The sequence below is a fragment of the Pleurodeles waltl genome, chromosome 9 (genome assembly GCF_031143425.1).
Source record: "Pleurodeles waltl isolate 20211129_DDA chromosome 9, aPleWal1.hap1.20221129, whole genome shotgun sequence".
Taxonomy (NCBI): domain Eukaryota; kingdom Metazoa; phylum Chordata; class Amphibia; order Caudata; family Salamandridae; genus Pleurodeles; species Pleurodeles waltl.
In genome coordinates, this window is record NC_090448.1 from 748,662,663 (window position 1) to 748,688,003 (window position 25,341).

A 25,341-nucleotide genomic window follows, 5' to 3' on the forward strand; every position below is an offset into this window, starting at 1 on the left:
CTTAGGGCCAAATGTATGAAACTTTTTTGCATTTGCAAACGGTGGGAATCGCAAAAATCGTCCGTTTGCGAATGCAAAAACGTGGTCCGCGGTGCATGAAAGGCATTTGCAGACCAAAAATAAGAAAATCGCAAAAATTGTGTTTTTTTTTTTGTGTTGCGACCTGGTTTTGCGAGTCGCATTTTGCGATTCGGTATTTCCAGTAGGAAATTGTGAGGCGCAAAATGCGATTTGCAAAATCCAAGTCGCAAATCGATGCATCAAAAAAAAGCAAATTGCGATTTTTCGCAGAATGGCATTTTGCACATGCAAAATACCACTAAGTGAAACCAGGTAGTAACCAGGTGCAACCTATATAAAGAGGCCCAGAATGCCTCAGACTCTTTTCCACAATGGCTGCACTCTACGTCATGGCGAAGAGGATGAGGATCTTGGCAGGTTTGAGGAGAGGGAGGAGGAGACAGGAGCGCATTTTCAGAGTGCGCATTACACTTTTTGACCAGACAGAGGAGGAAATACTTGAGGTATAGGTTGAACTCAGCCATGATAGTTGATCTGATGGCTGAGCTACAACCCATCCTGCAGCGCAGAACACATAGGACACATAGTATCCCCACCCATGTGCCGGTATTATGCTCCCTCCACCTACTCGTCTCAGGGAGCTATCAAGGGGTCATAGCAGCAGCTGGAGGGGTATCACAGAGTACTCTCTCTAGATTTTTCAATGCCTTTATTAACGCCATGCTGAGAAGGATACACCAGTACATCAGATTCCCCCACACCCCACAGCATATACAGCAGACAAAAGCATCAAAGTACAGGAAGAATGTTGTTTAATTGAAGTTATCCCACAGGGAAAGGTGAATACCAAAGGGGATGTGGGAATTCAAGCAACTGAGTTCTAATATTTGCTATCCCAGTTGACTACAATGTGTGATTCTGGGAAGATACTTTAACCTTCTATGCCTTAGTAGTAATTACTGCCAAAGTGCTTAAAAACACGCTAAGAGAACAAGTTACTTAGCCTAGGTAGAATCTATAAACTATTTAGCTGCAGATCCCTTACCTTAGAATCTTCCTTAGTGTCAGACTGGATCCGGAAAGTTTTGAGCAATACCTCTGCTAACTGGTCGGTGTCGTCGTTCAGCTCTGCATCGATGTGGTCTACACAGGTAGTGATGTGTGGTTCCTGGATAAGTGCCACTCTAGTGAGCTGACATCAATTTCTTTTGTGATATTTTTACCCTGAAGCACAGAGCCACGATTGAATGCAGATGGACCAGTATGCTGACACTAAGGGCCAACAAGGGTCATCCTACGTAGAGAAATTCATTCACAGAGCTGAGAGGGAGGGTAGGTAAGGAATCTGCAAATAGATAAGAGTTTCTACCAGATAACGTTACCGAAGTTAGGAAACTTGCTTATCTGATAGAGACGTTGAGCCACAGATTCCTTACCTCAGAATAGATACCCAAGTAATACCACACTGGAGGTGAGAGTGCAAACAGATTTAGACCAGGAAGTACTGAAGACCAAACGGGAAAGTGCCTGTTACTACGGACCTAACTGTCCAGGCAATAGTGCTCGGTAAACTTCTCCCGTGGCACTACTGAGAGATCTACGAGAGTGGTAAACCATGGTTGTCTTGCCCTTGTGGGTGCCACTGGAATTAGTGTGAGAGAAGTCTGCCGGAGTTTCCGAAACACATTCGGAAGGGGAGGGAAAGGAGGAAAAGCGTAGGCAAATATTCCTGACCAGTTCATCCATAGGGCAGTTCCCTTGAACTGGGGCTATTGGAATCTGGAGGCGAAGTTTGGTGATGTTGCATTTTCTTTTGTTGCAAACAGATCTGTCTGGAAATCCCCAGTTTGTGAAGTAGGGTAGGAGGACTCTGAGGTGAAGTTCATAGACTTGTTGCCGCATCCTACTGAGGAGGTCAGCAGAATTGTTGTGTGTCCCTGGGAGGTGTTCTACTAACAGGTAAATGTTATGATGACTGGCCCAATGCCAAATTGTCTGTTCAAGGTGAGACAACTGTAGTGAGTGTGTGTCCCCGTTTTTGCAGATAAAACATGGTTGTCATGTTGTCAGTGCGGATAAGGACTCATTTATTGATGAGATGCATCACAAAGGATTTGAGTGCTAGGTGAACAGCTAGCAGCTCTAGATACTTGATGTGTAAAAATCCTGTGTGCATGGTTTCAAAGACCTTGGACTGTAGGTTTTGGAGATGAACACCCCCATCCAGAAATGGCCCCCCCTTAAAAAGATTGGTCTTGCTCCACCACTGCAGACAGCAAAAGGTGAAGCTATCTACCAACACTATCTACTGAGACCATTTGCACGATAGATATTTCTGACAGGCACGTGTGAAGACGTGAATGTGGCACAACTGCAATGCAAGAAGCCATCATCCCTAGAAGTTTAAAGATTGAGTTTACTGTGTCTTGTTGACTGGGGCAAAAGTGAGAGAGTTGTGTCTATAAATTCTTTATTCTTGCTGCATTTTGGTAGGCTTTTCCTAACTATGTGTTGAGTACAGCCCCAAGATAAGGCTAATTCTGAAGATATTTGCGATGTGCTGGGTGTATAGGAATGTGAAAGTATGCGTCTTTTAGATCCAGTAGGGATAAAAAGTCGCCCTGCAAGGGTAGCACATCTTCGAGTGTGACCATATGGAAATTTTCTGTTATGATGTAATGGTTTAACGGTCTGAGATCTAGGATGGGTCTTAAGGATCCTTCCTTTTCGGTATGAGAAAGTAAAGGGAATTCACACTAGTTCCCTGGTGTCGTATAGGAACTGGTTCGACTGCTCCCCATGTTAGTAAAGACTATACTCCCTGTTTGAGGAGAATGATGTGATCCTGCGAGAGTATGTGAGTGTGAGGTGTAATGTTTGGAGGTGTGGAATTGAGCTCCAGACCATAACCATGTTGGATAGTATCCAACACCAATTGATCTGTTGTAATTTGTAGCCAATTTTGTAAGAAGGACTGAAGGCGCCCTCCTACAGGTGTTTGGTAATCGGAGGGAAGGTGAAGGGAGTCACTGCTTAGAGGAAGTGGATGGGGCTCGAGGGGATGTTCCCCCTATATGAGCCTTTCAAAAATCCCCTATATGAGGATGTGTGGGGTTGACCTTTACGGTATGATAGTGAAGTTTCTGCTGTGTGTGTGTGTGGGGGGGGGGGGGGGGAGTTAGAGGCTGTTATACATTGAGGCTTACCAAAAGCTCCACGAGAGGCAGGGAGTTGGAGCGCCCCCATGGATTTTGCCACCTCAATATCTTTATTCATCTTTTTTAACGCCTGATCTACTTGTGGCCCAAAAAGATGCTCCTTGTCGAACAGTACATTTAAAATTGTTTGCAGTACCTCCAGTTTGAAACCAGAAATGTGCAGCCTCGCATGCCGGCGTAAGAGGTCACTTGTCTTTATGCCTCTTGTTGCCATATAAGCAGAGTCTAAAGCACAACAGATCAGGGAATTGATTAAATTGATAGTGTACGCCGTGTATTACAAACCTTAAGTATTTTCTGTGAGAAGGATGGATGGGTATGTGAAAGTACGCATCCTTGAGATCCAATGTTGACATGTAGTCCTCCTGGCATAAGGTCTGTTTCAGCAGTGGTGAGAGAATTGTGCTGTCCTAGTGGAAATCACTGTTTGGTCTGGCTTGTTTTGGGTGTCTGGAACTTTCCCCTTCTCTTTATCAAATCCGACCACTTCCACATGGTAACACTCCAAGACGTGGTTCCCTTACTAAAAAATATGACAGGAACTCTAAACAGAGAGGTATGTTGTATGTTTTGTAGGTAGGCTTGTTGGATTTCTGGTTGGAATCCAGAGCTTCTTAACCATGCATGCCTGCGAATGGTTACTGCAGTGTTGACCGTTCGTGCTGCCGTGTCTGCCGAGTCTAGTGCAGACCTTATTTGGTTGTTGGATATTGCTGGTCCTTCTTCCACAACCTGCTGGGCACGTTTCTGGTGTTCTTTGGGCAAGTGTTGAATAATGTGTTGCATTTCGTCCCAGTGTGCCCTGTCGTAGCGAGCAAGTAGGGCTTGCGAATTAGCGATCCGGCATTGATTGGCTGCCTGTGCTGCCATTAGTTTACCCGCTGCGTCAAACTTTCTACTCTCTTGGTCAGGCGGTGGTGCGTCTCCTGACGATTGAGAGTTTGCTCTCTTTCTTGTTGCTCCTACTGACTTGTGACTCAAAAAGACTTCTTCGAAGAAAAACAACTTGTAACACTCCAAGCCAAACACTAGATGGCAGGATAATGCACAGCATGTGTATCTGCAGCTACACAAGCCATCGAACATATATATATATTTTTACGTTTAAGTGACTTGGGGTCCTGTGTGGGTATGTTTGGTAGGGAGAGGTGCATGTAATGACAATTAGGTGCTTATGATTCGCAAAAGCGGTCCCCTCCAGGAGAACCCCAGGTTTAATTGCAGTAACATTATGCTTTTAAGGTGATCCAAAACTAGTTAAAGTGTGCCTGCCTTTATGGGCCAGTCACCTATGTTTGAGTCTCATCCTTCGGCTGATCTAAGGTCACATTAGGATAGTGAATTTAAAGTGAAGGTTGATGGTGCCTCCTACCAGCATAAAGGATTTATTACAGATTTTCAAGATCAGGGTTGGTACCTTGGAGGTCTGAAAAGGTGTGGAATTTGCTAGTATAAGTCCCCATTAGAATCCAATATTTGGAATAGCAGTGTGTAAAAGAGTAAGGTATACTGGTCCTGCACTCTCAAATTTTTAACTGCCATAGTACATTTTCTCTGCTTTTCACAAAAAAGTACAGTTTACAAGTAGAGAACAGAACAGAGTGCTGGGAATAGTTTCATAATGCAGCATATATGCTGTAACACAGACTAGGTGTGGTGTAATACAGGGCTAACTAACGCTGGCCTGAATTTAACTTACCTGACTGAGGTTGAGAAGTGGTTACCGGTGTCTCTGGGGGATTTAAAGCTCCCAACATGGGCTGAGCACTGCTTGGAAGAGGTGCATGTAGGGCAGGGTTATTGCTGGCTGAAGTGGAGCCACCCCCACAATCAGAATCATCAATGTTTCCACCGCTGTTGCAGCCGGCTCCGCAGCCCTTCTGCAACCTGGGAAATAAGAACCAACATAAGTAAGTGTAAGTATTTCTGACAAATCTAACAACTAACCCAAAACTCTGGGTATCAACTTAATTTAATGTTTGATTTCTATAATGCAAATAAGCCAATGAGGGGAAGCACAGAGAGTTTAATTCTTTTGGTGTGGAATCGAGACCTAAAACGTTGAAGTATGTAGTCTTAATTTTTTTGTTATTTTCAAAAAGAAAGAAAGTAACACAATGTATTCACATAATAGTGGCAAGAGATCACATCGATATCTAACAAAAACTTGGGAGGTAATTTGTCACATATACTAAAGGTAACTAGCATCCCACGACTGTTAGCGTACACTGTGGTGGTCTATACTCATTCAGAAAATCCCATTCCAAGGTTGGCAGACATGTGGCACATTCTCTTACATTCGGTCACTCAAAGGAGTAAATTAATGAGCCACCTTTCACATAGATTAAAACTACACGCAAGAAAACAATAAGACTAATCTTAAACGATTGAGCAATGGATACAAGATTTGCCAGCTGCTTGTTTGTTCAGTAATGTCTTTGGAAGGCAGATACGTAATGGAATGAGTATGATTTTGGGATCCTTATAGCTGCTGGAGTTAGATAACTTTACAGCAGATTAGCCAATCACTGAGACAGGTGTGTAGGGGTGCAGACAAAAAAGCAACATTGAAGGAACCATAGCAGCAGGCTGATGTTGTAGTATCACTGGCAGAGAAAGGAGGATATACAAATATTACTATGGGGGACCAGTGTAAAAACAAAAGAATTCAAGCTACAGTATGACAGTACCTGGTTTAGGATTTGTGTGTAGGGAGAAAAAGGTTTGGTGTTGCGACAAGTGTGTGCCTGTTTTGGTAGTTGTATGAGTGCCAGGTTTGGAGGTTACGTGTAGGAGAAAACCTTACCTCTCCCAGGTGCTCATGAACCAGGTAGATATGTTGCTGAGACTTATGGGTCCACCCCAAATGCTGCGTAGCTGCTCATGGCTGCCGGCATAAGAGGTGGTAAGTGGTGACACATAGATGGGATAGCCAATAGGCTGGTCACAGGATGAGTTGATCATGTTGCGCAGAGCCTGCTTGGCATTTTGAATGCTCCCACGCTCTGGGTTACGATTACGCAGGAAGACCAGCTCCTGCTGCTGTCCCGCCCACAGCCCACGCACACACTCCCTGTTGACCTGGAGAGATTAATACAGAAAACAGACAAAAAGAGGTACAAAGCAGGAGAAAAAGGAAAAGGGGAATGCAGTAATATAAAGGATGACAATATGAGAGGGAAAGAGTGAAATAAAAGGGAAGAAAGAAGAAACAATTCATTATTAAATAAAAACATCCTATATTTGCTGACGTATCTTTTCAAGTCTGCAGTATAGAAATATATAAAAGCAAGGTATAACACAAATTTTTGGATTATTTAACCGCTTTGTCAAAAGAACGGAAAATGTTACTTACTATGTAAGCATTTGTTTGTTGCATGTAGAGCTGTAGATTCAAATGATGTGTATTCTTCCGCCATCTAGTGTTGGGCTCGGAAGTGTGCAACTTGTTTTTCTTCGAATTAAGACTTTTCGAGTCACAGGTCCTAGTGAATCCACCAATTAATTGTATTGCACATGGGCATCGGCTCCATTGTTTGACTGTTTTTCCCCCAACGTCCGGCAGGATTAGGAATAGAGCATAGATAAGAAAAAGAAAATATGACCATGCACAGTAGTAAAATAAAAGTAACTAAAGAAAGGAAATTTTCTGCAACAACCTCAGGTGACCGGGGAGAAAGCTGGGTGAATGAGAATCTACAGCACTAAATGCTCAAACAGATGCTCACAAGATAAGTAACATTTTCCTGTGTGCCATGTGTAGCTGTAGATTAGGAGTCTTCAGCCTTTTCTGCAGTGAGAGCTACTTTTGATCAGTAAAAATTGTTGTGAGCTACTGAAGGCTGAGGACCTCTTGCATTGTTACCAGATACGCCAGGCATCATCGACTTTAAGGACTAATGTTCATAGAGCCATATGCCATGGTTTGAACATAATACTGGGACTAGGAGCACTGACAGGGGTGTTGTGTGTCAGTGTGAGCATGGTGCATATAAATGGCATATTTGTGCAGGGGTGACTGGGAGTCTGTCGTATGTACTTGCGACACAGGACATAACGTTCGCCATATGTGGCCCCGTTACATGTATAAAACAAACATACAACCATTTATTTTTTTTAAATGGGAGAAATTTAAAGTGCAGAAAAATGTTCTACGAAAATGTTCATAATACAGACCATTTTAACAAACTTAAATGGAAGAGTTAACTTTATGTTTATATGGATAACATAAAACTCTTTATTTAAATGTTCTCCCATTTCCAAGTGTCAGATTTACAAAGAGCAGGCATCTTGCTCTGAGTGGCCTCTAGACACTGTGCCATATTTCTAACAGAAAATACAGTCATTTGTTTAAGGGAGAAATTTAAAGTGAAGAAACATGCTTCATAAAACCTTAAGACAAATTTGGCTTAATTGAAAGTGGAGAAACAAATTAAGACTGAACATTTCATAGAAATATTTTTCTTCACTTAAAATTTCTCCTAGTTTTAAAAATAAAATACTGTATTTTTCAGTTATAAATAGGGCTCAGTGTCTAATGGGTATGGGGAGCAAGAGTCTTGCTGTTTGTAAATGCAAGATTTTGAAATGGGAGAAAATTAAAATGAGGCATTAACCTAATCGTTAAGGGAACATTTTATTTGCATTTTCTCCAATCTAAAGGCAATCAGAAACATCATTTTGTTCTTTGTCAAACTGAGTTGACAATGACTTTTATTTAAGACTTAAATAACTCAGTACTTCAGTTCTTCACCTCTTTACCCCATCCTGGGTCATAAATCGAACGGAGCACTGCTCATTATAAGGCACTGCTACCTGCAGCCGCATGATAATAACTTTAACAAAGAACAGCCTGCCTTTAGACTTTATAAGGAAAATGGGACCCTGTGCTTATTTTAAAATTAACTCAATGCTCCGAGCTACTCTGAAGGTGTCTGTGAACTACTGGTAACTCATGATCGACTGGTTGGAGACACCTGCTGTAGATACACATGCTGTGCATAGATTGTTAAGTAGTCCTCCCAAAGCTGTGGCTTAGCCTGAGGGCGCTGCAGAAGGTTGAAAGTGTGTGTAAGACAGCCGGGCCAATTCTAGTGTGTTGTTTAGCCAGGACGCGCACACAGTAGTGTTTAGTAAAGGTATAAAGGATAGACCAAGTAGCTGCTATACAGATGCCAGCTCATGTTAGCACTCTTGACATCAAGAGTGTGTGAAGCTAGTTATGCTACCGGTTCTGGGTGTGGGAGGAAGACTGGCAGCTTGATTGTTTGGTTGAGGTGAAAACTGGAGACCACCTTAGGCAGGAATTTTAGATTGGTTTGGAGAACCACTATATTTATGTACTTTGACAAACAACTCTTCTAAGGTAACAGCGTTTATTTCACTGACTCTTCTGAGAGAGGGTAGTGGCTACAAGGATGGCCACCTTCTAAGATAAGAACTGAAGAGGAAAAGGGTGAGGTGGCTAAAAGTGGGGCCCAGCAGTCTTGTGAGAACTATTTTAATGTTCCAGACCAGAGCAGGGGCCGTTTGTGGTGGAGTAATCCTTTTGAGGCTATGAATGCTTTAATGACTGGTATTCTGAAAAGTGAAATGTGTTGCTTATTCTGTAAATAGGTAGATATGGTAGCCAGACAAACAAGTAGATGTACAGGCAAGGAATGACTTCCACGGGTGAAGCAGGAAACGTAGTGCGTGTTTCACAAATGCTGCAAGTAGATTGATGTCTTTGGGAAGACAATAGTGCACGAATCATTTCCATTTGGCTGTGTAACATGCACTGGTAGGAAGCTGTCGTGCCTCTAAGAATAGACTTACACTCCTCTGGTAGATTAAGGTAAACTAACTAAGACCGCAGAAGCCATTTCACAAGGCTGAGCTGCTGAGGACTGAGATGTCTAGGTGTGTCTTGGTACAGTGTGAACAGATCCGGCCTGTTGGGGGCTTATAGTCTGGGATGAGATAGTTCTAGCAGTGTGGAGTACCACGGCTGGCGTGCCCAGGTTGGTGCTACCAAAATGGGTGTAAGGGATGTCTCTCAGTCACCTTACCACAAAACAGCAGGAGTGGGAGAGGCAGAAAAGCATAAGCAAATATCTTGGACCATCTCGTCCACAGCACAGTGCCCAGAGACCGTGGGTGTGGGTCTGGCACAAAGTCTGGACATTTTGCATTTTTGGCAGCAAACACATCTATTTGTGGGAACCCCCAATGCTGAAAGTACTTGTGTAGGGCTTGGAGTCGGAATTCCCACACTCGGGGACTTGTTGATGTGTCCTGCTGGGCAGGTTCTCTCGATCGTTGCCCATTCCGAGAATGTGCTGAATAAGTAGATGTCTTGCCCATCTCTTGATGCTTTGGGCTACATTGGACAACTGCAATGAATGGCTGCCCCCTTGCTTCTGTAAGTAAAACATGGCAGTCGTGCTGTCTAAGTATTAGCACTGTCTTGTTCTGAATGAGAGGGTGGAAAGCCTGGAAAGCGAGCTGGATGGCTAGCAGTTCTAGGTGGCTGAAGTGAAAAGTTTGCTAGACAGGAGTCCCACTAACCCTGAACAGTGAGATGACAGATGTGCTCCCCATCCTACCTGTAAATGATGTGCATGTGCTGATCATGGCCCAGCATAGCCCGCCCATGCAACAGGTTTTTTTGTATTCCACAACTGCAGAGAGATGTGTGCGGCCCTACACCAACACTTGGTCCTCTAGATCAGTGTTCCCCAACCCCCGGGCCGCGGACCGGTGCCGGTCCGTGGATCAATCGGCACGGGCCGCCCCACTGTGGTGGGCGGTAAATGTTTGATAATTTTTCCGTGGCCCGCTTGTCACACAATGGGACAAGCGGGCCACGGAAAAATTATCAAACATTTACCGGTCTGCGGCGATAAAAAGGTTGGACAACACTGCTCTAGATGACCCTCTGTTTGAGACCACTGTGACGCTGGACACTCTTGTAAAAGGTGCATGTTGAGCCTGGCATGAGGGACTATAGCAATGCAATAAACCCTCATGCCTAGTAGACACATCACATTTCTGACAGTTATTTGTAGATCTGGCTGAATAAAAGGCAGCATGTTTTGGAAGGCTTGTACTCTGGCATGGCTGGGGTAAGCTCTTCTCATGCAGGCATCTAACAAGGCTCCAAGGAAGGGCTTTATCTGAAAGGGTTAATAGTGGGATTTGGTCAGAATGATGGTGAAACCCAGACTGTGCAAGGTGTGAATTGTGGTCTGGGTGTGGGCTAGATAGAGTTGCTCTGCAGCATTCTTGATCAGCCAGTTGTCTATGTAACGGAACGCACGGATGCTGCTCCTCCTGATATGAGCAGCCACCACTGCTGGACATTTAATGAAGATTCTTGGTGTAGTGATAACCCCGAAGGGTAGCACTTTGAATTGATAATGTTGTCCACTCACCACAAACCTAAGATATTTACGATGCGCTGGGTGGATGGGTATGTGGAAGTAGGTGTCGTTCAGATGGAGGGCAGTCATGAAGTCGCCTTTCAGCAGGAGTAGTATAACAATGTAGAGTCACCATGTGGAAGTGTTCTGACAATGTATTTGTTGAGAGGCTTGAGATCAAGGTTGGGCCAGCAGGAGAAGTCTTTCTTTGGGATAAGAAAACGGAGCGGTGTTGATGCAGCACTGGTTCTATGGCCCCTTTGTTCAGGAGGGCCTGTACTGCTTTGTGAAGGAGGGGCAGATGTTCGTCTGGCAATGTGTGTTGGCGAAGGGGGATGTGTGGTAGTGTTTATGTGAGTTCCAGATCCCCACCACATGATGTCTAGAACTCAACAGTCTGAGGTTATTTCTGACGAATGTGGCAGAAACCCCTGCAATCTTTCCCAACAGATGTTTTGTGATCCAGGGGAAGGCTAAGGACATCACTGTTTTGTGGGTGTAGTTTCTTTGGGGCTGCACTCCTACTTGTACCTCTGCCAATGTTGGTCCGGTATCCAGACAGCCCTGTAATAATCCTGTGAGGGGGATTGGTGTGGTGGCTTGGTGAGTGTGTAAGAGGATTCTGCAGTGAGTGGCTTAGATGCGCCACGAAACTGAATGCCAAAAGGATGCTTGAGTGGGCAGTGTTTGTTGCAAGAGAATGCTGGAATTAATGCTGTGAGCGTCTGTATCCAAAATGTCTAAAGCACAGAGACCATTAATATTAGAGATCACCTTCACCTGGGCCACCAACTGCTGACCTTTTTTGCGGTACTGTTTTGGGAGATGTTCTACCAAATTTGCCAGAGAAAGCCGATGGAACTTGCTATTGGCCAATGAGTAGTGGACTGTGCAGCCATCCTCTTACCCACAGCATCTACCTTCTTGCTCTCCCAATCAGGAGGAGATGCATCACCAGTACTCTGGATCTTTGAACGCTTTCTGGCAGTATGGACCACCAAGGGGTTCGGGTACCCGGCCACAAATGTATGTAGGGTCACTAGAGGAGGCTTTATACTTCCTATCTACCCTAGATGTGATACCACTCGCCTTGACAGACTCCTTGAAAACCTCTATGGAAGGTCTGAGGACCCCTCTGAGGTAGATATGCAGTGACATCATCTGATAGGTAGGGCCTGGCAGGGTACAAATCTAGGTATGTGTCTCCAGGGGATAAATATATTCATCCCAAGGGTCTAGGCCCTGTGGGTTCTAAACTGGGTCATATGGATCATGAGGGAGTCTAGGACTGTCCGTACACCCAGAGTACGAAGAACCCCTAGGTGAGTGCTGTGGTGACCAAAGGCAACACAGTAAGTACAGGGGCGAGATCAGTGGTGCATTTGGGCTGATGCCACTCTCCTCTGTGTAAAATAAGCTCTGAGTTAACTTGTAAGAGGTTTGTGAGCAAACTGGTAACAAGTGATGCAAGAAACTATCCAACTAGCTATGGATTGCTTAGAAGAAGCCACACCTGTCCTGAGTAGATTATAATTCATAAACAACTGGTTTGTTCTGCATAGATCTTTAATCCTATCTAAATAAAACTTTAGGACTTTTAAAATCCAAGGAATGAAGCGATCTTTCCACTGATGAAGTGGAATCCCTGAAAAATACTGGCAATAAGTTAGTATGATTTACATAAATATTTTATACTATTTTAGGCAAAAAGTGGAATGCATTCTGAGGAGTACTCTACTGCTATGAAATACTGCATGGCTGTACTGCCAGAAAGAGCCTGTATTTCTCTTACCCTATTAGAAGAATTGAAACTGTGGAGGAGCAGGGAGGGAAGGTGGAGGGCAAGCAGAGAGGAGAGGTACCCTTGTGGTGCTTCTGGGAGGGTAGGTGTTGCCAAGATCCTCCCAGTGCACAGCTGGATATGTTTCTGCTGTTACTGAGCATCCATATGTTTCTGAAGCTGCTCAAGGATTGGCTGCCCTAAGTCTTTGGAAGCTGCAGAGGAGGCAGTGGCATAAGGGGGACGCAATGGATGCCCAGAAGAGGGTGTCGAACTATATCTTTGTGCTGAGTGCTTCCGGTCAGTGCGTTTTGGTGCTGAACTTGCCTTTAGCTCGGAGTGTTTCGTTGCAAGATGTCTCACCTCCGAAATATTCAACTCCACTCATTTGGAGTCCAAGGGTGTTTGATGATGCAACTTTGGATCCGGTACCAAGATGGCAGACAAAGCTTTATATTTTGAGGAGTACTTCGCAGCTGAATATGGAACAGGAGTTGCATCCATCTCGGAATATCTGTTGACCAGGCCGGAAGGCAGTGGCACACCAGAGGCCTAATAAGCATGGGAGCTCAAGGCTGTTGCCTCCAGGTGGTGATTAAGGAGAGTATCAGTACGCACTGTGGTCTTCTGCTGCTGCTGGGCAGGCGTAAGGTTGTTTGGCCTCGATATCTGCCTTTCCAGAGAGAAGGCTGGTTCCATTCGGACACCTGGAGCATCTGCCTCTTCACTATCCGACTCTTTACGCTCTCCAAGGATGTGCAAGGTGTCTTCTGCTTCTCGTCTGTGAGCCATGGTGGCCTGGGTGAGGCAATGAGCATGTTGGTTTCATAGTCTTTTTGTTATGAAACGCAAGACATGTCGAACAGGACTCCTCTTGGTGGTTGGGAGACAGAGAATGCAAACGTTGTGAAGGTAAAACCTCAGGTTCTTGGCCTCGCAAATAGGACAGAATCAAAATGTAGTCCTTTCTATCAAGGAGGCATCCTAGACCTGGACGGTGGGAGTTGAGAGGTATGTGGCTAACGCAGAGTTGAATAGAATGCAACAGCTGAAAACTGGCGAGAGGCAGTACTGTTTTGTAGAATCGACAAGAGGACTTATGCGACGGCCAGGTGAGAACACCGCACGGCATCAAACAAGAGCTCACAATGACGTCTGAACCTGATGTCAGAGAAAAAACCATCTAACAATGGAGCCGATACCCATGTGCAATACCACTAATAGATGGGGTCACTAGGTCTCATGATTTGAAAAGACTTAATTCGAAGAAAAGTTGTACCTGTATAAGCCCAACACTAGATGGTAGAAAAATATACAGCCTGTGTAACTTCATGCCGTGAACATGACATTTTTTTATTTAACATTTAATAAATACATAGGTGAATTAGAGGGGAGCCAAAGACAAGCAACACCTGCATTTGTCTACACAACTGTTTCAATATTTTGTGCCACATTTCCAACCGGGACATACACTATATCTGCATTACGAGTGCTAGGTCAAAGTCAGTTTAGCCCTCTTTATGCATTTCTTCCAACAGTTGCGAGTAATGAGTTGTTTGCATTGAGGGTCCCATTTCAGAAACTATTTCTCTATAGACTGCACAACAAACAACCACCTTGATGCATGTTGGAGCTTTAGAATCAAGTGGTACAACTTCATGTTGTCTATTTCATGACCTCCAGCTATAAGACAACTGAAACTTATCCAAGGCCACCCTTCTACCACTGTTCACTTAACAAGGCAGCGCACAAACCCAAGGCAAAGTCCTGGATACGTTCCTTTTAAAAAGATTATCAGCAGTTTGATATACCCATCCACCAAGATACTGGATGATATCCATCTCAACAGTATTGTCAGTGCGTCTCTCAGAGCCTCAACATTTGTCACTACATGCAGAACAGGAACAACTTGTCACATGGGGTCCAGAAAAGTTACCAATGCTTACTACTATTTCTATTACTGGCATTAGGTCATTTGTTGGGTCCCGAACAAGAAGCTGAACATCAGCATACACAGATATCCAGGGATGCTCTCACCAGTCAGGTTAATAGTTTTGAAATTCACATGTGTACGTAACAAGCAAGAGGATCTAATGTCAAGATAAATAAAAGGGACAATTGGCACTGTCTGGTGCTTTGCTGGCCCTGGCACTTATCTGAGATTACAATCCATGTGCAGATACGTTATAAAATCAATGTACAATGCCACACCCAGCCCAATAACACTGGTCCACAAATCACTGCACCTAGTAATACATAAAAATAATCCTAAAATAGTATGCCATTATTTTATCTATGGCCTGGCACCTTATCGAAAACAGAGGACCATCACTAGGGATCCTTATAATTATATTAACAACTACTGAATATTAAAGCACGTATTATGTCCTGGAATTAAGCTGCTCTTACTAGAATGTTCCCAAAACATCAGGAAAGCCAATATCCTGATTGACAGGAATGTCCTCAAAATTTCATAGTTCATGTTTGACATGACTGGGGAATGGGGACATATGAAGATCTATGTAAAGGGTCTGGTTAAGGGACCACCACTACAGTGAGGAGCAATAGGGAAGGGGTGTTTAAACACTCACATGCAGGATGGTACATGACATGCTCAAAGATGTCATTAAATGCTAACAGAAGCCCATCTGTGTCACTGCAATTAGACTATGGCCCTCATTACAACCCTGGTTGGAGTTTGTACAGCCAACAGGCTGGCGGTACAAACTCTGGCATTACGACCTTGCAGCGCTGCCCAGGAGATTACGAGTCCCCCTCCCGCCAGCCTTTTCATGGCGGAAAGGGGAGTCGCGGGGCCCACTGGGGGCCCCTGCACTGGCATGGGCAGTGCAGGGGCCCCCTGCCACGGCCCCAAGGAGCTTTTCACTGTCTGCATAGCAGACAATGAAAAGCGCGACGGGTGCTAATGCACCAGTCGCACCGCCGCAACACCGCCGGCTCCATTTGGAGCCGGCTCCCGTGTTGCGGCCCAGCGGGGATCTCCAAATAGACCCTGCCGGAGTGCGGACGCATTGGCGGGCGCCCAGCGGTTTCAACTTGGGGGGCGGTAAGTTGAAATGAGGGCCTCTGTCTCTACCAGATATTTCATTACCGAAGGTAAGTAACTTGAACATCTGATAGAGACTTCTAGTTGCAGATTCCTTACCTTAGAACAGATACCCAAGCAATACCATCCTCGGAGGTGGGCTGGGAGACAAGATCATACTAGAAAGTCCTGCAGGACCGAACAACCAAAGTAGCCGGTCCCGACGGCCCTGACTGTCCAGGCAGTAGTGTTTGGCAAACATGTGCAGGGATGCCCACGTAACTGCCTGGCAGATATCCAGGACAGGAACTCCGCATGCTAACACAGTGGAAGCAGCAGTCGCTCTGGTGGAATGAGCGTGCAAACCATCAGGGGGTTGCTGTTTGGCCAAAGCGTAGCACATGTTGATGCAAAGAAGTACCCATCAAGAGATGGTACGTTTTTGCACCGCCTTCCCTTTCTTCGCACCCACATACCCGACAAAGAGTTGATATTCCACCTGGAAATCTTTAGTACGATTAAGATAGAACGCCAATACTCTTTTTGGGTCCAGATGGTGGAGTCTCTCCTCCTCATGGGAAAAATGTGGGGGGTGCGTAAAAAGTAGGCAGGGTGATGGACTGGCCTACATGAAGAGGCGTAACCACCTTGGGAAGGAAGGAAGCCTTAGTGCGCAACACCACTTTGTCAGGATGCACAGACAAGAATGGATGTTTGGACGAAAGGGCCTGAAACTCACTCACCCTGCGAGCAGAAGTGATGACCACAAGGAAGACAGTCTTGAAGGTGAGGAGCCGTAAGGGGCAATTGTGCAACGGCTCAAAGAGAGTACACATTAAATAAGTAAGGACAAGACTGAGGTCCCACTGAGGCATGATAAATGAATTGGGAGGAAATAAATGGGTGAGACCTTTTAGGAATCTACTCACAATACGAGAGTTAAAGAGTGAGGCTGATCAGGTAACCTAAGAAAGGCCAAAATGCCAGATAAATACCCTTTAAGGGTGCCCAATGCAGAGCCCTGCTGGGCCAAAGAAAGAATGAACAAAAGAACCTCAGATAGAGGGGCAGAGAGGAAATCAACAGATTTGTTGGTGCACACAAATTTATGACAACGACAGGCGTGGAGGGACGCCTGGCTGCCAAGATAACATCACAGACTTCAGGTGGAAGATCAAAAATCGTCAACTGGCGCCGCTCAATCTCCACGCATGAAGTCGGAGATTGGACAGGTTCGGGTGGAGAACCGCCCCCTGCTGTTGCGACAGAAGATCCGCCCGAAGAGGCAGTTTGAGTGGAGGATAGGTAGCCATACTCAATAGCTCTGGATACTATACTCTCCGCGCCCAGTCTGGAGCCACCAAGATGACTTGGGCCCAGTCGTTCCTGATCTTCTTAAGAATTCTGGGCAGAAGTGGTATAGGCGGAAAGACAAAGGAGACCGCAGTTCACCTCGAGACAAAAAGCGTCTCCGAGCGAGTACCGCCTCGGAAACTCCAACATGCAAAACAGCTGACATTGCATGTTCTCTGCGGAGGTGAACAGATCTAACCAAGTCTCTCCCCACAGCTGAATGAGACCTTGCGCCACCTCCGGATGCAGACACCATTCGTGATTGGCTGTGCATCAACGGCTGAGTTTGTCCGCTCTGGCATTGAGAACCTGCCAGATGTTGATCCACCAGGGTAATGCCCTGATGTTCCAGCCATGCCCAGAGACGTAGTGCCTCCTGACAAAGGGTCCAGGACCCTACTCTGCCCTGTTTGTTGCCGTACCACATTGCGGTAGTATTGTCCGTGAACACTTGGACTACTTTCCCTTTGAGAGAGGGAAGAAATGCTTTCAAGGCAAGCCTAATTGCCCGGAGCTCCAGAAGATTGATATGCAGCCCAGATTCCACTGGAGACCAGAGGCCTCTGATCTCCGCCTCTCCCATGTGGCCGCCCCAACCTAAGAGCGACGCATCTGTTGCTATAGATAGATCTGGTTGGGGAAGGGAGAGGGATCTGCCATGGATCAAAGCGGATTCGAAAGCCACCACTGCAGGTCTTTTGCAGTCCCCTCTGAGATCTGGACCAAGAGATTCCCCTGATGCTGCGCCCACTGGAACTTCAAGTCCCACCGCAGAGCCCGCGTATGCTATCAGGCATGTGTCACTAGCAGGATGCTGGAGGCCATGAGGTTCAGCAGCCTCAGAGTCAGTCTCACCGAAACCCAAGACAGAGGCTGAAAGATGGGAATCACAGCCTGAATATCTTGGACTTGCTTTTCAGGAGGATAAGCCTGAAACTGCACTGTGTCCAGAACAGCTAAGATGAAAGGGATCATCTGAGAGGAAGTCAGGTGTGACTTTGGCACATTTATAGTGAACCTCAGCGTGTGCAGGAGGCTCGCCGTAGTTTGAAGGTGGGAGGAGACTTTCTGGGGCGAGTCCGCCTTCAACAGCCAGTCGTCAAGGTAGGGGAAGACTGAGACCCCTAACCTGCACAGATGAGCTACAACCATCACTTTCGTGAACACACGAGGGGCGCAGGTAAGGCCGGAGGGGAGCAAGGTAAACTGATAGTGCTCGCGACCTTCCACAATCGTAGGTAATGTCTGTGGGCAGGCAGGATGGGGAAATAAGCGTCCTGCAAGTCCAATGCTATCATCCAGTTTCCTGGGTCTAAGGCAGACAGAACCTGATTTTGAATTTCTCCTTCTTGAGGAAGTAGTTGAGGTCCCGAAGGTCTACGATAGGACTTAAGCCCTTGTCCCTTTTCGGGCACCAGAAGGTAGCCGGAATAACAACCACGACCTGCTTCTAGCACAGCGACCCAAGGAGCTTAACCGCATGCATCAGCACAGACACCTCCCCCCACCCCCCAAAAACAGGGTAGCTCTCTCCGGATCAGCACGTGGTATGGAAAGAAATAAACTGACTTCACTGCACTGAGGCGGCGTCTATGTACTACCACCGACGTCATCACAGCGACTACGATGCCAACGACACCCGCGGAGTTGACCGACTGTAGGAAGTTGGCCCGGTATATACTCTTTCAAAGTAAGAAATAGTGTGCACAGAGTCCAAAGGTTCCCCTTAAAATACAAATGAGTGCTTTGGCTACTGCTGGGGAAGTAGTGGACCTAAGGGGAATTGCCTCAGGGTACCTAGTAGCATGATCCACTACTACTAGGATATACTGATTCCCTGATGCTGTGGGAGGTTCAAGTGGACCCACTATATCCACTCCCACTCTTTCAAAGGGGACCTCCACCACTGGAAGTGGAATGAGGGGTGCCTGGGTGGCCACCTGTCTTACCACTGGCTTGACAGTTGGCACAGGAGGCACAAACCTCCTTAACCTTCTGGGACATATTTGGCCAATAGAAATGGTTGACTAACCTCTCCCATGTCTTGGTTTGTCCCAAATGCCCAGCAAGGGGAATGTCATGGGCTAAGGTCAGAATGAACTCCCTAAAATCCTGAGGCACTACCACTCTCCTAGTGGCACCAGGTTTGGGATCTGTTGCCTCAGTGTAAAGGAGTCCATCTTCCCAATAGACCCTGTGTGTTCCACTGACATTTCCTTTTTCTTGTTCAGCAGCTAGCTGCCTTAGGCCTTCAAGAGAGGGACTCGTTTCTTGCCCCTTGCACAGCTGTACCCTGGAGGGTCCCCCTGGGTCCAAGAGCTCAACCTGATAAGGTTTTAACTCCATAGGCTCAGTTCCCTCAGGGGATAGAACTTCTTCCTAAAAAGAGAGGTTCTGTTTCTTTTTCTGTGCTGAAGCCGGTTCCGCAATCTTCTTTCCTTTTCTCTTGGAGGGTTGGGTCATTATTCCAGACTCCAACACCTCTTTTTCACCCTGAGCTCTGCACTGTGCCCTAGTCTTGACACACCAGTTCAGGGATACCCAGCATGGCTGCATGGGTTTGGAGTTCTACCTCCGCCCATGCTGAGGACTGCAGGTCATTTCCAAGCAGACACTCTACTGGTATAGCAGAAGAGACTACCACCTGTTTCAGGCCAGTGACCCCTCCCCGTTCTAAAGTTACCATAGCCATGTGATGTACTTTAGTCTGATTGTCAGCACTGGTGACTGGATAAGTTTGTCCAGTCAGGTATTGTCCTGGGGAAACCAGTTTGTCTCTCACCATAGTGACACTGGCACCTGTATCCCTCAGGGCCTCTACTCTAGTCCCATTAATAAAGAGCTTCTGTCTGTATTTTTGCATGTTAGGCGGCCAGGCAGCTAGTGTGGTCAAGTCCACCCCACCCTCAGAGACTAATGTAGCTTCAGTGTGAACCCTGATTTGCTCTGGGCACACTGTTGATCCCACCTGGAGACTGGCTATTCCAGTGCTAACTGGAGTAGTAGTTGAAGAGGAACCTTTCTTGGGACAGGCCTTGTCTCCAGTTTGGTGTCCATGCTGACTACAGCTGCAACACCAGGCCTTTTTGGGATTAAAGTTTTTACCCTTCTACACAAATGAGGATTGTAAAAAGGGTTTGGACCCACCCTCCTGTGCAGGTTTCTGGGGCCCTGTAGAAGACTCTTTACTTTTTCCCCTTGGATGTCTCAACACTCTTCCCCTAGGGAGGCTTTGTGACCCCCTTTCTTTTGGTCACCCCCTGTGGAAGTCTTGGTCACCCTTGTCTTGACCCAGTGGTCTGCCTTCTTTCCCAATTCTTGGGGAGAAATTGGACCCAAGGTCTACCAGATGCTGATGCAGTTTATCATTAAAACAAATACTTAAAAGGTGTTCCTTCATAAACAAATTATACAGCCCTTCATAATTATTAACACCACTGCCATTAATCCAACCATCTAGTGTTTTGACTGAGAATTCAACAAAATCAACCCAGGTCTGGCTCGAATCCGGTACTCCTCAGCTGAGAATCCAAAGCCTCAATCAGGGTAGCCTTCCTGAGGTCATAGGATTCTGCATCTTTTCCAGAGAGTGTAAGGAATCTATCCCTACACTTTCCAGTGAACATTTCCCAAAGGACAGCACCCCAGTGAGATCTGTTTACTTTTCTGGTTGCACAAGCCCTCTCAAAAGCTGTAAACCATTTGGTGATGTCATCACATTCTTCATATTTTGTTACAATCCCCTTAGGGATTTTTAGCAAGTCAGTATTTTCTCTGACCCTATTTAAGTTGCTGCCACCATTGATGCCATCTTGTCTTTCCCTCTCTATGGCTAGGAGCTGTCTCTCCAAAGCCAATCTTTCGGCCATTCTGGCTAACAGGAGGTCATCTTCATTGAGGCTGCCCTCAATGCTTCCAGAGTTGCTGGGCTCCCCTGTGGGAGAACCAGCATCTCTGACTATCACTTGTAGAGTCAGGGTTTGAGGGACCCTGGCCTTCCTAACTAGGACAGGAGGGAGGGAATTATCCTCCAGGTCACTAGTTTCCCCCTCTGTAAGGTTATCTTCAGAGGGGTGGTCTCTTGCAAACTCTGCCAAAAGCTCCTGGAGCTGTACTTTGGTAGGGCTTGATCCTGCTTTTATATTTTTGATCTTACAGAGAGTCCTTAACTCTGACATCCTTAGATGCAGATGAGGGGTGAGGTTGAGTTCCACCACCATCTCTTCTGTGCTAGACATTATGTTTCTCAAAGTTGGGATACTTTTTGAGAATCTAAAACTATCTCTAGAACTTATTCCAAAACTTTTAAACTCTAAAAGAAATGCTAACAGGGACTTACACAAGGCCCTAACAGGACTTTAAAAAAATTAGAAAAATAGCTCAAATTTAAAAAATCAGTTAATAATGAAAATCTTTGGAATTTAGTCGTGTGATATGGTATTGGCTGAGTAGTCCAGCAAATGCAAAGTCTTGTACCCCACCGCTGATCCACCAATGTAGGAAGCTGGCTCTGTATATACTATTTCAAAGTAAGAAATGGTGTGCACAGAGTCCAAGGGTTACCCTTAGAGGTAAGATAGTGGCAAAAGCAGATAATTCTAATGCTCTATTTTGTTGTAGTGTGGTCCAGCAGTAGGCTTATCAGAGGGTAGTGTTAAGCATTTGTTGTACACACACAGGAAATAAATGAGGAACGCACACTCAAAGATTTACTCCAGGCCAACAGGTTTTTATATTGAAAAATATCTTTTCTTAGCTTATTTTAAGAACCACAGGTTCAAGATTTTCATTAAACACTTTATATGTAAGGTACTTCACTTAGATACTTCAAGAACTTTGAATAAAAACAATACCATGTACAGTCTTTGTAAAAATGGCAATAATCTATTTTCAAAGTGGACACAGTGCAAAAATCAACAGTTCCTGGGGGGGGGGGGGGGGGGGGGGGGTAAATAAAGGTTAGATTAGAAGGTAAGTAAAACACTCACAAGTCTTAGTCCTGGGGCATAGGCAGCCCACCGTTGGGGGTTCAAGGCAACCCCAAAGTTACTACACCAGCAGCTCAGGGCCGGTCAGGTGCAGAGGTCAAAGAGGTGCCCAAAACACATAGGCGCCTATTGACAACAGGGGTGCTCCGGTTCCAGTCTGCCAGCAGGTAAGTACGTGCGTCCTTGGGGGGCAGACCAGGGGGTTTTTGTAGAGCACTGGGGGGGGGGGGGGGGGGACACAAGTAGGCACACAAAACACACCCTCAGCGGCACAGGAGCGGCCGGGTGCAGTGTGCAAAGCAGGCGTCGGGTTTTGTATAGATTTTAATGGAGGGACCTGGGGGTCACTACCAGTGTAGGCAGGCACAGGGGGGCTTCTCGGGACAGCCACCACCTGGGCAAGGAAGAGGGTCGCCTGGGGGTCACTCCTGCATCGAAGTTCGGTTCCTTCAGGTCCTGGGGGCTGTGGGTGCAGTGTTGGTTCCAGGCGTCGGGTCCCTTGTTACAGGCAGTCGCGGTCAGGGGAACCTCTGGATTCTCTCTGCAGGCGTCGCTGTGGGGGCTCAGGGGGGTCGTCTCTGGTTACTCAAGGGCTCGCAATCGCCGGGGAGTCCTCCCTGAGGTGTTGGTTTTCTGCAGGTCAAGCCGGGGGCGTCGGGTGCAGAGTGTAGAGACTCACTCTTCTGGCGGGAAATGTGAAGTCCTTGGAAGTTGCTTCTTTGTTGCAAAGAAGTAGCTGGTATTGAACAGGGCCGCTGTTCACAGGAGTTTCTTGGTCCTGTAGTCCAGGGCAGTCCTCTGAGGCTTCAGAGGTCACTGGTCCCTGTCGGATGCGTCGCTAGAGCAGGTTTTCAAAGTTGGAGACAGGCCGGTAGGGCTGAGGCCAAATCAGTTGTCGTCTTGCTCCTTCTCTGCAGGCTTGTAGGTCAGCAGTCCTTCTTGCTTCAGGTTGCAGGAATCTGATTTCCTGGGTTCTGGGGAGCCCCTAAATACTGAATTTAGGGGTGTGTTTAGGTCTGGGGGGGCAGTAGCCAATGGCTACTGTCCTTGAGGGTGGCTACACCCTCTGTGCCGCCTCCTTGTGGGGAGGGGGTGTAAGGGAATGCCTCCTTGGCATGGTTACCCCGACTTTTTGCCTTTACTGATGCTAAGTTATGATTTGAAAGTGTGCTGGGACCCAACCAACCAGGCCCCAGCACCAGTGCTCTTTCCCTAAACTGTACCTTTGTCTCCACAATTGGCACAACCCTGGCACTCAGGTAAGTCCCTTGTAACTGGTACCCCTGGTACCAAGGGCCCTGATGCCAGGGAAGGTCTCTAAGGGCTGCAGCAGGTTTTATGCCACACTAGGGACCCCTCACTCAGCACATACACATTGCTTCACAGCTTGTGTGTGCTGGTGGGGAGAAAATGACTAAGTCGACATGACACCCCCCCCTCAGAGTGCCATGCCAACCTCACACTGCCTGTGGTATAGGTAAGTCACCCATATAGCAGGCCTTACAGCCCTAAGGCAGGGTGCACTACACCACAGGTGAGGGCATATGTGCATGAGCACTATGCCCCTACAGTGTCTAAGCAAAACGTTAGACATTATAAGTGCAGGGTAGCCATAAGAGTATATGGTCTGGGAGTCTGTCAAACACGAACTCCACAGCACCATAATGGCTACACTGAAAACTGGGAATTTGGTATCAAACTTCTCAGCACAATAAATGCACACTGATGCCAGTGTGCACTTTATTGTAAAATACACCCATACTGAAAACTTACCCGACTTCCAGTGTGACTAGTTTTTGCCAGCCTGCCACACACCAGAAATGTTGCTGGCCACATGGGGAGAGTGCCTTTGTCACTCTGTGGCCAGGAACAAAGCCTGTACTGGGTGGAGGTGCTTCTCACCTCCCCCTGCAGGAACTGTAACACCTGGCGGTGAGCCTCAAAGGCTCACCCCCTTTGTTACAGCGCCACAGGGCATCCCAGCTAGTGGAGATGCCCGCCCCTCCGGCCACTGCCCCCACTTTTGGTGGCAAGGCTGGAGGAGATAATGAGAAAAACAAGGAGGAGTCACCCCCCCCAGTCAGGACAGCCCCTAAGGTGTCCTGAGCTGAGGTGACTCTTACTTTGAGAAATCCTGCATCTTGTAGAAGGAGGATTCCCCCAATAGGATTAGGGATGTGCTCCCTTACCCACAGGGAGGAGGCACAAAGAGGGTGAAGCCACTCTCAAGGACAGTAGCCATTGGCTACTGTCCTCCCAGACCTAAACACCCCCCAAAATTCAATATTTAGGGAATCCCAGAACCGAGGAAGATAGATTCCTGCAACCTAAAGAAGAAGGACTGCTGACCTGAAGCCCTGCAGTGAAGACGGAGACGACAACTGATTTGGCCCCGCCCCACCGGCCTGTCTCCCTACTTCGAAGAAACCTGCAACAGCGACGCATCCAACAGGGTCCAGCGACCTTTGAAGCCTCAGAGGACTACCCTGCATCTAAAGGACCAAGAAGCTCTCGAGACCACGGCCCTGTTCAAGAAACTGCAACTTTCTGCAACAAAGAAGCAACTTTTAAAGACCACACGTTTCCCGCCGGAAGCATGAGACTTTCCATTCTGCACCAGACGCCCCCGGCTGCGGAAAACCAACACTACAGGGAGGACTCCCCGGCGACTGCGAGCCCGTGAGTAGCCAGAGTTGACCCCCCCTGACCCCCCACAGCGACGCTTGCAGAGGAAATCCAGAGGCTCCCCCTGACCGCGACTGCCTGCTTCAAGGAACCCGATGTCTGGAAACCACACTGCACCCACAGCCCCCAGGACCTGAAGGAACCGAACTCCAGTGCAGGAGCGACCCCCAGGCGACCCTCTGCCTAGCCCAGGTGGTGGCTAGCCCAAGGAGCGCCCCCTGTGCCTGCCTGCATCGTTGAAGAGACCCCCGGGTCTCCCTATTGATTCCTATTAGAAACCCGACGCCTGTTTGCACTCTGCACCCGGCCGCCCCTGTGCCGCTGAGGGTGTACTTTCTGTGCCTGCTTGTGTCCCCCCCGGTGCCCTACAAAACCCCCCCTGGTCTGCCATCGGAAGACGCAGGTACTTACCTGCTGGCAGACTGGAACCGGGGCACCCCTATTTCCATTGAAGCCTATGTGTTTTGGGCACCACTTTGACCTCTGCACCTGATTGGCTCTGAGCTGCTGGTGTGGTAACTTTGGGGTTGCCTTGAACCCCCAACGGTGGGCTACCTTGGACCCAACTTTGAACCCTGTAAGTGTTTTACTTACCTGTGAACTTAACATTTACTTACCTCCCCCAGGAACTGTTGATTTTAGCACTATGTCCACTTTTAAAATAGCTTATTGCCATTTTTGTCAAAACTGTACATGCTATTGTGATAATTTAAAGTTCCTAGAATACCCGAGTGAAATACCTTTCATTTAAAGTATTGTTTGTAAATCTTGAACCTGTGGTTCTTAAAATAAACTAAGAAAATCTATTTTTCTATATAAAAACCTATTGGCCTGGAGTAAGTCTTTG

General features: G+C 46.8%; 1 protein-coding gene across 3 annotated transcripts in view; it reads right to left on the reverse strand.

Annotated features, from left to right (window-relative positions):
• PCNX3 (pecanex 3) overlaps positions 1-25,341 on the reverse strand; it is a 707,803-nt gene that overhangs the window by 91,090 nt on the left and 591,372 nt on the right. For all 3 annotated transcript variants that reach the window (XM_069207883.1, XM_069207884.1, XM_069207882.1), the window contains 2 exons: positions 6,046-6,320; positions 4,939-5,126 (listed from right to left, as the gene is read on the reverse strand). In XM_069207883.1, coding sequence (XP_069063984.1) covers positions 4,939-5,126; positions 6,046-6,320 — 463 coding nt within the window. The remainder of the gene's footprint in view (positions 1-4,938; positions 5,127-6,045; positions 6,321-25,341) is intronic.